Below are 12306 nucleotides of genomic sequence, written 5' to 3' on the forward strand. Positions count from 1 at the left end.
GGGAATACAGTTACTCAGCTTTGCTGATAGCTTTTTTGAAAAATGCAGAAATGTATGCAAATATAATGGCTGGCAAGTAAACAAAGGCAAAATTTGTGCAAATTTAATGGCTGGAATGTACATGGAAGGGAATTTTACATACCTTCATGTTCTGCTCCGTAACTGTGAGTGCATAAATTTCCCCTCCAATTACTTACCATCCATTAAATTTGTATACATTTCCCTTCCACTTACTTCCCAGTCCCCCACAAATGCACGAATTTTCCTGACATGTTTTAAAAAAATGAACGGATGACAATGGGATGGAGCAAATGGTGCTCCAGTACCAGCAGTATTTATCCCATTCACTCCGTTCCATGCAGCCAACTTCTCAAGATTTTTTTTAGAACTGTCAGAGGACTGCAGCAGTAAGCACTCCAAAAAAGGATCTGCGAAAAGGAGGGGAAGTTAATATTTCCCTTTTCCGGAGTAGCTGGAGACTCAGGAAGCGTTGATGTTAAAATCAAGACTATCATATCACCAAGGGTGAGATGTTCCCTCCCCGCCCCCCTCTTTTGGTGCATCTACTCCTTTGACATCGCCCTTATTTTCTGTGCTTTTGAACTGTACAACTAGGTCCATTCTTCACCTTAGTATTATTTCTCCCTTGGGCCGTTGCAATTGTAAGCAATTGCATACCTCGCATTGTCAATTTCCTTGTATGTTACCTGCTCCCTTTCCCCCTCCCTTTGACAATTGAAACAGACAAGGAAATTGACTAAGCAAGACTACACATAGAGGACAGCCAGAATAGCGCACCTGTGTACTTGTGAAAGACTGACAAAAAAAAAAAAAAAATACAACCCCAGTTGTGCATTTTTGAGACACCAAAAATTTAAAAATAAATGCTAGGACATTCCTTCCAAAGTGCCGCTGGTGAGATTGCAAAAAACGAGCATCAAAGACCTTCTGGCCACTCTTGCTGAACAGCTCTATAGCCAATTGCTACAACCCATGAGAAAATCGTTTGCTTGGGTTCGGATGATACAACTGATCATGGGTGAAAACAACTCTACAACCAGCCATGGGTTCTCAGTGTGGCTTGTTCCTGAAAAATAAGCCACCCTGTGGAAAGAGCTCCAGGTTTGAATGACATGACAACAAACCATGGTGGGCTGTCAGGTTGTGCAAATCCAGTCTTTGTCTTATCTGTTCCTGTCATAGACAAAGTACACTATTAGTTTGCTGAGCGCTGTTAGCCGAGAGCTGTGAGTATGGGGGAAATGTGCAATTTCTGGAAGCCTCGGAAAGCACGCTTTGCCTCCCTTACCCTGTGCCAATGGTGGCCTTAAAGGCCCTCTTATAACCTTGGATTAAGAGGTCCTTTAAGGGCACATTTGGCATGGGGGGGGGGGGAGAGAGGCAAAGTGCACTTTCCAGGGCCTCTGGAAAGTGTGCAATTCCCCTGGACTTGCTAACGGTGCACTGGGGGAATTACACACTTTCACAAGGCCGCCATTAGAATGGAGGGGGAAAATACGCCATTTCCCCAGCCTTGGGGAAACTGTGTTTCTTCCCCCTCCCACTGCCAAAGAGCACGGGGAGGGGAGGAGAAGAAACATAATTTCCCCAAGGCTGGGGAAATGGTATATTTTCTCCTTCCACTCACGTGGAGGAAGAAATACGCAGTTTCTCCAGTTTTGTGGAAATTGTGTATTTTCCCCAACTATATTAATGGCAACTGCCATTAACACAGAAGGGGAAAAGGACAAAGGGCGCATGCAGATCAAGGTTGGGTATGAGTTCCTCCCAGACTTACTTTCCCTTTGTTAGTGTTGGGGCGAAAATCCAGTGGGCGTGTCCATCAGGGCCTGTGAAGTCTGGACATGGGGGCGTCTGTTGCCATCGTGGGCCCAGGCGGATTTTCACCCCATCGCTAAATACTATTGACCCATGACTCGTAGAGCCACCTCTATTATATATTCTATATAGGGTACCCTATCCCTAAAGATCTCGTACAGATACTTGTTAAGTTTACAACATCCTTAAGCTGCTTTTTACCTGCTCTTATAGCAAGAATATGGTTGCTTATGTTTAATCTAGATACAGATTGCAAGTGGAGAAAACGAGGAGAAAACAAGAATAGCAGGAAGACCTATCTACACTATGACAGTTAATAGTGGGTTGGATCCAGAACAGTGTGAGGTATAGTGGAGGCTCCTGCTCACTAAACTGGACTTTCTTGTAGGCAGAAGGGGGCAGGCAATTCCGCCCCCCGCCCCCCCCCCCCGATTCCTCTTTCAAGATCAGAATTTTGGGAAATGGGGGGTGGGAGAGCAGCAAGGGAAATTGGTAAAAATCGCATCCTCCCTTCCACTTGCAGAAGTTTCCACAGAACTCTAGATACAAGCCATTATGTCCCTTATTGTCTCTAACACTGAAGGTTTCTCAAAAACAACAGAAATCGGTAGAGGGAACATCAAATGATTGCAGTAGCAGAAACACCACAAAGTCAAAGGGATTAAAAACCACTGTTCTTCAGTAAATGACACAAACCTGTGATGTGATGTTAAGCGTGACTGCATCAAGGCCAGCAGATAACATACTTTGAGTATCAGCCAAAGTTAATGTGACACTGCCATCTCCTCCTACTCCTGGTGATGACATTACTAAATTCTGAGCTGGCTGAGACATGGGTGGAGTTGAAGGAAGATTCCCACTTGATGCATTAAGCTCTGTAAGAAGCATAACATTACAAAAGCCTAAATGTAGTAACATAATTCACTAGTTGAAACTTATGCAACAGTCCTAGATTCCTATTCTATTAAATTATTTAGTGATATTAGATAAATCATAACTACATATAAATTCCTATCTTGCCCACTTTTAACAGAAAAGTTCTCTATACCTAAAGATGTGAAGGCCCAGAAAAAAAATCAGAAAAATGTGGGGGAACCCCATTTTTCCCAAGAACTGTTTTTGGAGTTTTTTTCTGAAAAAAATAACAAAATTGAACAGCTTTAAATTATGGAATATTTTCTTTTAGAAGTTATGACAGTGTACTTATATATTCTTACCCAGCCTTTATTCCTCACAATTACTTTATAAAAACTATGTAATAAGACATTATTTATTTATTACACTTATATACCGCTCCCATAGCCAGGGCTCTCTGGGCGGTTTACAGAAATTCTAAAATCTAGATAAAAACAAGTATACAAAATTTAAAATTCTAAAACACAGAACATACACACATAAAGCATTAAAAACCGATTAAAAACTAAACATGTGGGTGATTAAGATGTGCCACCATACGCCTGGGCAAAGAGGAAAGTCTTAACCTGGCGCCGGAAAGATAGCAGCGTTGGTGCCAGGCGACATATAGAGAAAGACTAGAGATGTCAAATGTTTGGAAATAATGGAGCATGGAGGGAAATGTCACTATTCAAATAACAGGTTGAGATTGTTAAATTAAATTAAATATGGTTGTTTACCATTCCTAAGCAGAGTCTTTACCAGCTAGATAAACTCTTAATAGCTTTTCCTTCAGATCAGAATTCCAAAAGCTCCACCCCACAAACAGTAACAGGTTTAGGAAGTTCCCTAAACTTCCTTACGAACAGGAACAGATGTTGTACAAAAGTCTTCCTCTGCATTCAGTGCTTCTGGCTTCTAGGATGATTCAGAAGTTCCAGGAACTACATGCTGAAGTTACCTCTTGTCAGATATAAAATAGGAACCTAAAATATGTTACGTATAACTTGGTTTGGTCATAAAATTATCATGTTTGCTATCTAAAACGTAAAAGTATATGAGTTTGCTTTCAAAAGTTTTTAAGTATAATGTTAATTTCATGAGCGAACCAAGTTCCACATAATATAACTTTAGGAACATAGAGGCTGCTTTATGTTCCCAAAGCAGTCCTCCCCAAGCTGGTGCCCTCCAGATATTTTGGACTACAATGCCCAGCATTCCTGATGCTGGCTGAGACTAGTGGGACCTGAAGTCCAAAATACCAGGTTGGAGAAAGCTGTCCTAAAGCAACAAAGTGACTTTAGAGCAATAAGCATTGCTTATTTTTCAGCTTGGAGAATATACTGACTACTTATTTTTATCTATTCTTCTTATATATTCTATTTGCACATTAATTACTACAAGTTGGAATTTGATAAGAGAGACTGGGATAACAGCATTTTAACAAGAGCTTGAAATAACATATTTTTGTGTGAAAACTAATGTTACTGCAATGGAAAAACCTAATAAAAAGAAAAAAGTACACTGAAATTGTTTAGCCAGATGTGTATGAATAAAATAGATACCAAAATATGATTTAATAGAGTACAATTATTGAAAGCCTACCTGAAGTACTGTTCAGTGCTGGGCTCTGAGATAGCAGTTGATCATTACTTATAGTTAACGTAGTACCTGTTGACTGATTGCTAATACTTGGTGTTGCCAGTCGTAGGTTCCCATTCAGTTCATTACCTCCAGTGGAATTGTGCTGAATAAGATCTTGGCCTAGGTGGAAAACCGAATCTGTAAGTTGCTTAAGCTCTGTATATATTTGGTTTAAAAACCAAAAAGAAATAACACCGCTCTTATTTTTATAAGCAAAAAATAGTTGTAGTGTTATGGAAATATAAAATAATGAAATCTGCCAAACCATAAATATTAAAATATTTGGCTACTTTACATTTTAAAAGAAGATCATAAAAAGGTTCATTAAAATAGTATATGATACAAGGAGTTAATATGCTATGGTAAACAAATACTAGATCCTGAATAGATGCCTGGGTAATATAAAAACCTTCAGAATCTTTTTCAACAGAAAGGTTCAGAGTTCAGACAACACCTACAATGAGGCTACAACACTGAAACAAGCTGGGTAATTTTAATGTCTTTCTGCCCCTATACAACCAATACAGAGAAAGTTAAGTATCGTAAGCCTTTTTAGATTCAGAGCAGTTAAATCTGGATTATTTAACTGTATAAATGGAATACATAAGAGGGAGAACCATGCATGCAGCTATGGCTTTAATTATTGCTTTTGCTGCCACAGTTCTTTCTGCTAAGAAGACATACTGTGATGTGTAAAATGTGTATAATTTCTTTGTATTATCAGTCCCATACGACTCAGGAATTATTTTAAATAATTCTTTTTTAAAATATAGTACTTTTTAAAATATACTTATATTCTGTTAACATCAAATCAAAGCTGTCCACAAAAGCATTGGACTAAACAGGTTGAAGCCAAGTACCTTTCTGCCAGACCTCATTCCTCCTCTTCCTGACAGCCACCTGAGCACCCCTCAAATCAGCTCCAGAAGCCTGGAAGAGCCTCCGGAGTAGATTTAGGGAACATGTCAAGAGCTGAGGGGAGGTGAAGGGAAAACCTGCTGACGAAGTACTGAATGTAGCCCAATAATTATAAGGAATTTAAAGGAAAAACGGGAAACAAAAACATATTTTGCGGGGGGGGGGGAAAGGAATTTTCTATTTATAGCAAGCTAATAAATATAACTGAGACAAAGTCATTGGACAGGAATTAAAGTGAGTTTGCAAAAAATTAGAAAATAGTATACTTGCCAGATATGGTAAGGGTGATTTCTTGAGGGGTTCCTGATGAATTTGTAGTAGTTGAACTAGAGGCATGTGCTAAAACATGACTCAGACTTGAATTATTTATTGTCAGTGTAATCTCATGTTGACCATTTGAGGTTGATACCATACCCTGTGAAGTCATGACCTGAGAAAGATCCTGTGAACCTAAACATAAACAGGGTAAAAAATAATCAGTAGTCAAGCTTCAATTTGTTAATATTTAATACTATTATGATGCCTGTTACAAAAATTACAGGAGATTTATGAATAGGGTTAGAGTGCCATGTCCCACCTACTCATAGTAGCAATACAGGCAATCCAAGAGTTTTTGTAAAGCACACATCATAATACTAAAGAAAGAGGTGTGTGTGTGTGTGTGTGTGTGTGTGTGAGAGAGAGAGAGAGAGAGAGAATTGGGATCCATATTACCCTTTCAGTAGGCAGCCCCACGGGGTTGTAAAAACTTGGGAGAATGTTTATTAGCAAACTGGGGAAGGTTTTTGCCAGGAGAGAACATCAGAGTTCTAGACTTTGGAAAGTAATTCATTTTGTAAATAAATATATAACTAAAAGGTAAAGACCCTCAATTTTCTTCTGCCCAATAGTCTCATATGCTTTAGGCTGGATGAGTGGGCAAGATCTTTGTGGCTCTTGGGATAACTTTGTAAAGCCTTCTTCCAAACCAGCCACTCGTATGTATGCCAGTACGTGGACCACTCTTAAAGAACCTAATCTCCATGTTTTTCAGAACAATTCTGAATGTCATATTTTAAACTATTTAAACAGGCAATTAAAAGATACAAAAATGTTCCTCAACTCTGAATATGTTTAATCCAAGTTTATGTTTTAAAAAAGTTTATAAATAGAAATCTGCATTTTATCAGTTTGTACCAAGAACAAAATTCTAATTACTATTTATTTAAAAACTTTTAGAAGGATGAAAAAGTAACTAATGAATTTTTAAAAACTGAAGAGTTCAGGAAACTTTAACCAACCAACCCTCCCTCACCCCACCCCCATGCAACTGAAAAGAGTGTGTTCTCTTATTGAACTTACCAGTAGTACTAGTGGTCAATACAGATTCTTGCTCAGACAAAGGTCCTATTGTCATATTTGCTGCAGAGGTGACATTGGGCTGTAAGGATAAGCTTGACAAAGGTTGTATTACCACATTTGCTGGCACTGAACTGTCTGCTGTCTGGAGAGAGTTGTTTTGAGAAGCCAAATTGGGATCCCCAGTTAGCTGCTGGGTAAGTACATTACCCTGTTGTAGTGTTTGCTGTAAAAGACTGGGATCAATCTGAAAAGAAAACATAAGCAGATATAAACGTATGATTCATGCAATATTATGATTTCTTATAGAAAACTTTTCTTTCTCCCAAGAACTCTGGTTTTAAGAATTGTATTTATTTATTTATTACATTTTTATACCGCCCAATAGCCAAAGCTCTCTGGGTGGTTCACAATATATTCTAACCATTGTTCACAATAAACCTATGGAAGTTGGTGTGTACTATGCTTAATAAGAAAGCTGGTCTTCCAAAAGCTGGATAATTTTCATCTATTGTTGAGATGTTGTTTAGGCTTAATCTTTACAGCTAGTAACCATCTGACATTAAAAGAAGACGCTAAATTCAGCCACAAAAGTCAAATTATTGGATAATGTGTAAAACAGAGTGTTTACTAGGCATTACTAGTGCTTAGTCACTCCCTCCCACAGGTTTTACTAAAAATGGATTACAGGGCATGACAACTTTGGCCTTGTTGGAGAGCGACAATCTAGAACAGCACCTCCTTTGACTGGGTTAAAAGAACCCTGAGAGAGAAGAGTAAATATCAGAGGCAGCTGGAAGCTTTATGGCTGAAATTCTGCGTGGCTAAGATTCATAAACTGATCAAGCACACAAGTTTCGCAAACTTTTGTTTCACAACTCCCCTTCCAGATACCGTATGACAGCAACAGCGCAACTACTGGAAACAAGATACTCTTATGTATCCGAGTAGTTGCACTTGTTGTAATGTCCAAAGTTGTGCTGAATTAGAACTCCCTGTCTGACTACCATGAGACCTGGTTGTTAATATGAGTAAAAGGTCTTTAGGTGGTAGAGCTGAGATACCAACAATACACAGATGCATAATACATTTTGAACAAACATAACACACACCCAGAGTGCATATTTGAATAAACCAAGTAGCCAACTTGCAACTATTGTTACGTTAAGCAAAGGAAGATACTTGTGGGAAAGGGGAGGAACAGCAACACAGAAAAATTATTCGGTCATTTTACAGAAGAGTTGGAGAATGAAAGCAAAGGGGTACTACAGGAACACACGCATTTATCTATGCATAACTTCTTTCTTAATTGTTTGAGAAGGATAAGCACATAGGATAAACAAACCTGCAATGTAATGTTGTTGATGCCAGTAGGATCTATTCCAGAAATTTGAACATTTGGTCCAACCAAGTTAGCAGCAAGCTGTAACTGTATTCCTTCAAGGGTTGCCAAACTACCATCTGTCAAGGATACAGTTAAATCACCTCCAGCTACAAAAGAAAACAGTCATGATTTCAATTTATTTTTGTTATTATGTTCTTCAGGGAGCTATGTTAACACCTTTGACTACATATATAAAATTCTTAATACAATTAAAAGAATATCTGATTGCATCAGTCAACATTATTGTAATAACTTTAATTGCTTAAACAGTTAAAAAGTCTCACAGTGAGGGGGGCAATATGAAACTCCTGACTTACATCTAAATAAATATGCAACAAGATTACACTGTATACATACATACAGTGATAGCTTCAACAGAACTATGTAACTGTTTCCACTTATGAAAAAAGCTCACAGAATCTGAGTACTGACCATCCTACATTTGTGTGCGATGGTCCAACTTGCTAATGCTTGTTAAAAGAGAGAGAGAGAGAGAGAGAGAGAGAGATTTCCTTTCCTTCCCCCTCCCAGAAGTCTCCACTGTATGGGCAAAACTGCCCCTCTTGGTAAAATGCATAGGCACCTCAATCTCTGCATACGAGATGGAGCTTTAGGGCTTACAAGGTTGCCGTTCATCAGATTTTTGTTTTTGTTTTTAAAACTTGCAGTGCCCCTTATGCTTGGAACGCTCTTCCAGAACATTTGAGAACTACAAGTTCAACCACAGCTTTTAAAGCTCAGCTAAAAACTTTTCTTTTTCCTAAAGCTTTTAAAACTTGATTTTGTTCTGACTTTATACTGTTAGTTTTACCCTACCCAGTGCCTGTTTACCCTACCCTGTGCCTGTTTGCATTCTCTTCCCCTCCTTATTGTTTTATTATGATTTTATTAGAATGTAAGCCTATGCGGCAGGGTCTTGCTATTTACTGTTTTACTCTGTACAGCACCGTGTACATTGATGGTGCTAAATAAATAAATAAATAAATAATAATAATAATTTTATAAGTATTTGATGATTTTACTATTTTGGTTATCATCAACATTTGGTGTTTTTAGGGTGCAATCCTATGTATGTTTTGACAGAAAAAAAATTGTACAACTCCCAGCATTCCCAGCCAACATGACTGTCTGGGGAATGCTAGAAGTTTCAAGACATTATTCTGTCTGAACAAGCATAAGACTGCACCCTTAGCCACGTTGGGTACCTTACTTATAAAAATGTGTGACAGACATGCTAATCCTTGTAAGAATAAGACTGAAAATGTCTAATGCAAGTTATCCCTCTGCAAAACCACAAGCAGAAATGATGGATCTGAAACTTGAAAATCGTAACTTGTAAATCACAGAATCAGTCGGAAAGACCTAATGAATGAATTAGTGCAAGTCCTACTCTGGGGGGTCCAAACTGATGTGATATTACTCACATCTTGTATCCTGGGCTTGGGATCCTCCCCTCTCTCCACCCACCCACCCACAGCAACCAAGGGAGGACCCAATCCAGAGGAAAGTTTGTCGAAACTCTTTTCCTTGTTGCATCACCACATTCAATGTTGCTTCTCCCTCTAAGCGCTATTTGCTGCAAAAAAAAAAGCAGCAGGGGCAGTGGTAAGAGATTTCTACATCTTATCCCTTTCCTGCTAGGCAGAATAAGTAGTTCTGTTTCTTCTTTCTGAAATCATACCTATTACAAAACAAGATTTGTATTCCTGCAAATTGAAATCCAGATAAAAAGCAACCATTTTTACCTGACATAGAAGCAGGAAGTATAGCTTGCCCAACAAGACCTTGCTGAAGCAAATTTTGGTCAAACTGCCCCGTCAGAACAGAGTTATTCATGATGAAAACGTTGGGATCACTTGAGGATGAATTTAGGAGATTTACTGGCTGTAGTCCCTCAGCTGGTGTACGAGACACAGGCTTTCTGACCTTCTTGGTCTCTGGTTTAAAGTGACACTGTATGTGGGTTTTTCTGCGCCCAGAGGTTCGAAACCTTAACTCACAGTGAGGACATTTAAAGGGCTTTGCTCCAGTATGTAGGCGCATGTGGACTTTCAGACTACCTTTTGTGGAAAACGAATTGCTGCATACATGGCAACTGAAGAGTTTCTGACCTGGAAAACAACGAAATAGTGTGGTAAATATCATTACATCTTTGCAATTATCAATCACTGAAGGGTTTCTGTTGAACATGTATGTGGATGTTGAAATTATAGTAACTGCACTTAATAGCCCCAGACAGAGAACTTGTTCGGAGGAGACGGCCCACCAAAATGGTTGCCTGGGAAAGCTCAGGAGTGCCTCCTGTGCTCCTTCCCCACCCTCTTACTATGTAGAAAGTGAGCAAATGAATCAGAATGTCCCACGTGTATTTGAATGTGGGATATCTTTGACCTTGCTGATTAAAATTCCCTTAATAAGTCCAACTCCCCAGGAACCCTATGTACACTGCCTTAAATTCCATAATGGGGGAAAAGGCAGGATATAAGTATACTAAATAAAAATATTCCCTACCCAAATATTCCTTGTTTCATTTTCATAAGCGAGAATTATAGTCACAGATTGCTAGCCAATACACCTGACCATATGATCAGGGGTCTGGAAACAAAGCCCTATGAGGAGAGACTGAAAGAACTGGGCATGTTTAGCCTGGAGAAGAGAAGATTGAGGGGAGACATGATAGCACTCTTCAAATACTTGAAAGGCTGTCACACAGGAGGGCCAGGATCTCTTCTTGATCATCCCACAGTGCAGGACACGGATAATGGGCTCAAGTTACAGGAAGCTAGATTCCGGCTGGACATCAGGAAAAGCTTCCTGACTGTTAGAGCAGTATGACAATGGAACCAATAACCTATGGAGGTCGTGGGCTCTCCCACACCAGAGGCATTCAAGAGGCAGCTGGACAGCCATCTGTCAGGTATGCTTTGAGGTGGATTCCTGCACTGAGCAGGGGGTTGGACTAGATGGCCTTATAGACCCCTTCCAACTCTACGATTCTATGATTCTATGATATTAAGCTGCACCGCTCAAACAGCCACCCATCAAACAAACAAAAAGGGGGGGAAGGTACCCCTTTAAATATTTTCAAAGAAAAATAAATAAATGCTATTTTAATATATTTAAATATTAAGAAGTAAACTGCCATAATTCATTAAAAAGAAAACATCATTGCTAGATTATCACCATAAAATGTTTAAGTAGTATGATGTACCTAATTTTATTCACCTGCTCATTATCTAACAGAGTGGGAAATGCACAAGGTCTTACTTACCCGTGTGTGTTTTTACATGACAATCAAGAGTAGACTTTACAGTAAAACTCTTTCCACATTCATCACATTTATAAGGTTTTTCTCCTGTATGGATACGCACATGCCTAGACCCCCAAAAAATGTTCTTGAATTACTATATGTTTAACAAATGTAAATGAACCAAACATGCCAAATACAATGTCTAGCAAGCTTTCAGAACATCTAAGCCTCAATTTAATTTGAAGAATTGAGGCATAGTTACTGAGCAAGCTGAAAAAAATTGGAAACACTTCTGATTTTCCAGACATATTTTCAACTTTAAAATAAAACATTAAATTTAAAAGCTTCCTGCAGGTTTACCAAACATCAGCAGGCTTCATCCAACATTGTGGACTTCTGCTCATGCAACAGGATTTCCCCTTCTTTCTTTCCCTGTCCAGCCCTATCCACTCTCTCTCAAAACAGCTCTGGAGGATCCCCAGCCCTCTGGAGCAGCTTTGGGAGGCATGCAGGAGGCTGAAGGGAAAATACATTTTACCCAGCAGCACCCAACCCACTGGCAGAAGAGCACCACTGGATACAACCCAATACACAGAGTTACAACGACTATAATGATATTAATACAGTAGAGGGCAATACAATATGAGGATGATCACCAGAAACAACTCTTCTTTAGTTAGAATACCCCAAGATTGATAAATTTATGTCCTAAACTCTTCTGATCCTGATGCCGAGAAGAGCCAAACTAAAAGTTTCATAATCACTAGCATTCTAACTGTGTGTGTGTGTGTGCGTGTGTGTATGCATATTTCTGAGTGAGAAAAGTAATAGAACATACTTGTTGAATATGAATATGAGCCTTTCTACAGAAATGCCACTGATTTTCATCTGATTATCTTTTCTGTATCAGCAAAAATCCAGAGACCTTTCAGGGACCAAGAAGGACTTCTGACATTTTTAATTTCAACAGTTACCCCCCTGCCATACTAAAAACTACTGCTGAAATTTCTCCATGTTTCAAAAACGGCTCTAGTCTGAT

The 12306-nt window shown here is 39.0% G+C and overlaps 1 protein-coding gene across 1 annotated transcript in view; it reads right to left on the reverse strand.

Annotated features, from left to right (window-relative positions):
* ZNF236 (zinc finger protein 236) overlaps positions 1–12306 on the reverse strand; it is a 68943-nt gene that overhangs the window by 15806 nt on the left and 40831 nt on the right. Inside the window, exons 21-27 of the mRNA XM_063130494.1 lie at positions 11289–11392; positions 9763–10128; positions 7979–8124; positions 6637–6880; positions 5566–5745; positions 4339–4497; positions 2536–2714 (exon numbers count right to left, since the gene is read on the reverse strand). Of these exons, the coding sequence (XP_062986564.1) occupies positions 2536–2714; positions 4339–4497; positions 5566–5745; positions 6637–6880; positions 7979–8124; positions 9763–10128; positions 11289–11392 (1378 nt within the window). The remainder of the gene's footprint in view (positions 1–2535; positions 2715–4338; positions 4498–5565; positions 5746–6636; positions 6881–7978; positions 8125–9762; positions 10129–11288; positions 11393–12306) is intronic.

This window comes from Elgaria multicarinata, chromosome 7 (genome assembly GCF_023053635.1).
Source record: "Elgaria multicarinata webbii isolate HBS135686 ecotype San Diego chromosome 7, rElgMul1.1.pri, whole genome shotgun sequence".
In the NCBI taxonomy this organism is placed as follows: domain Eukaryota; kingdom Metazoa; phylum Chordata; class Lepidosauria; order Squamata; family Anguidae; genus Elgaria; species Elgaria multicarinata.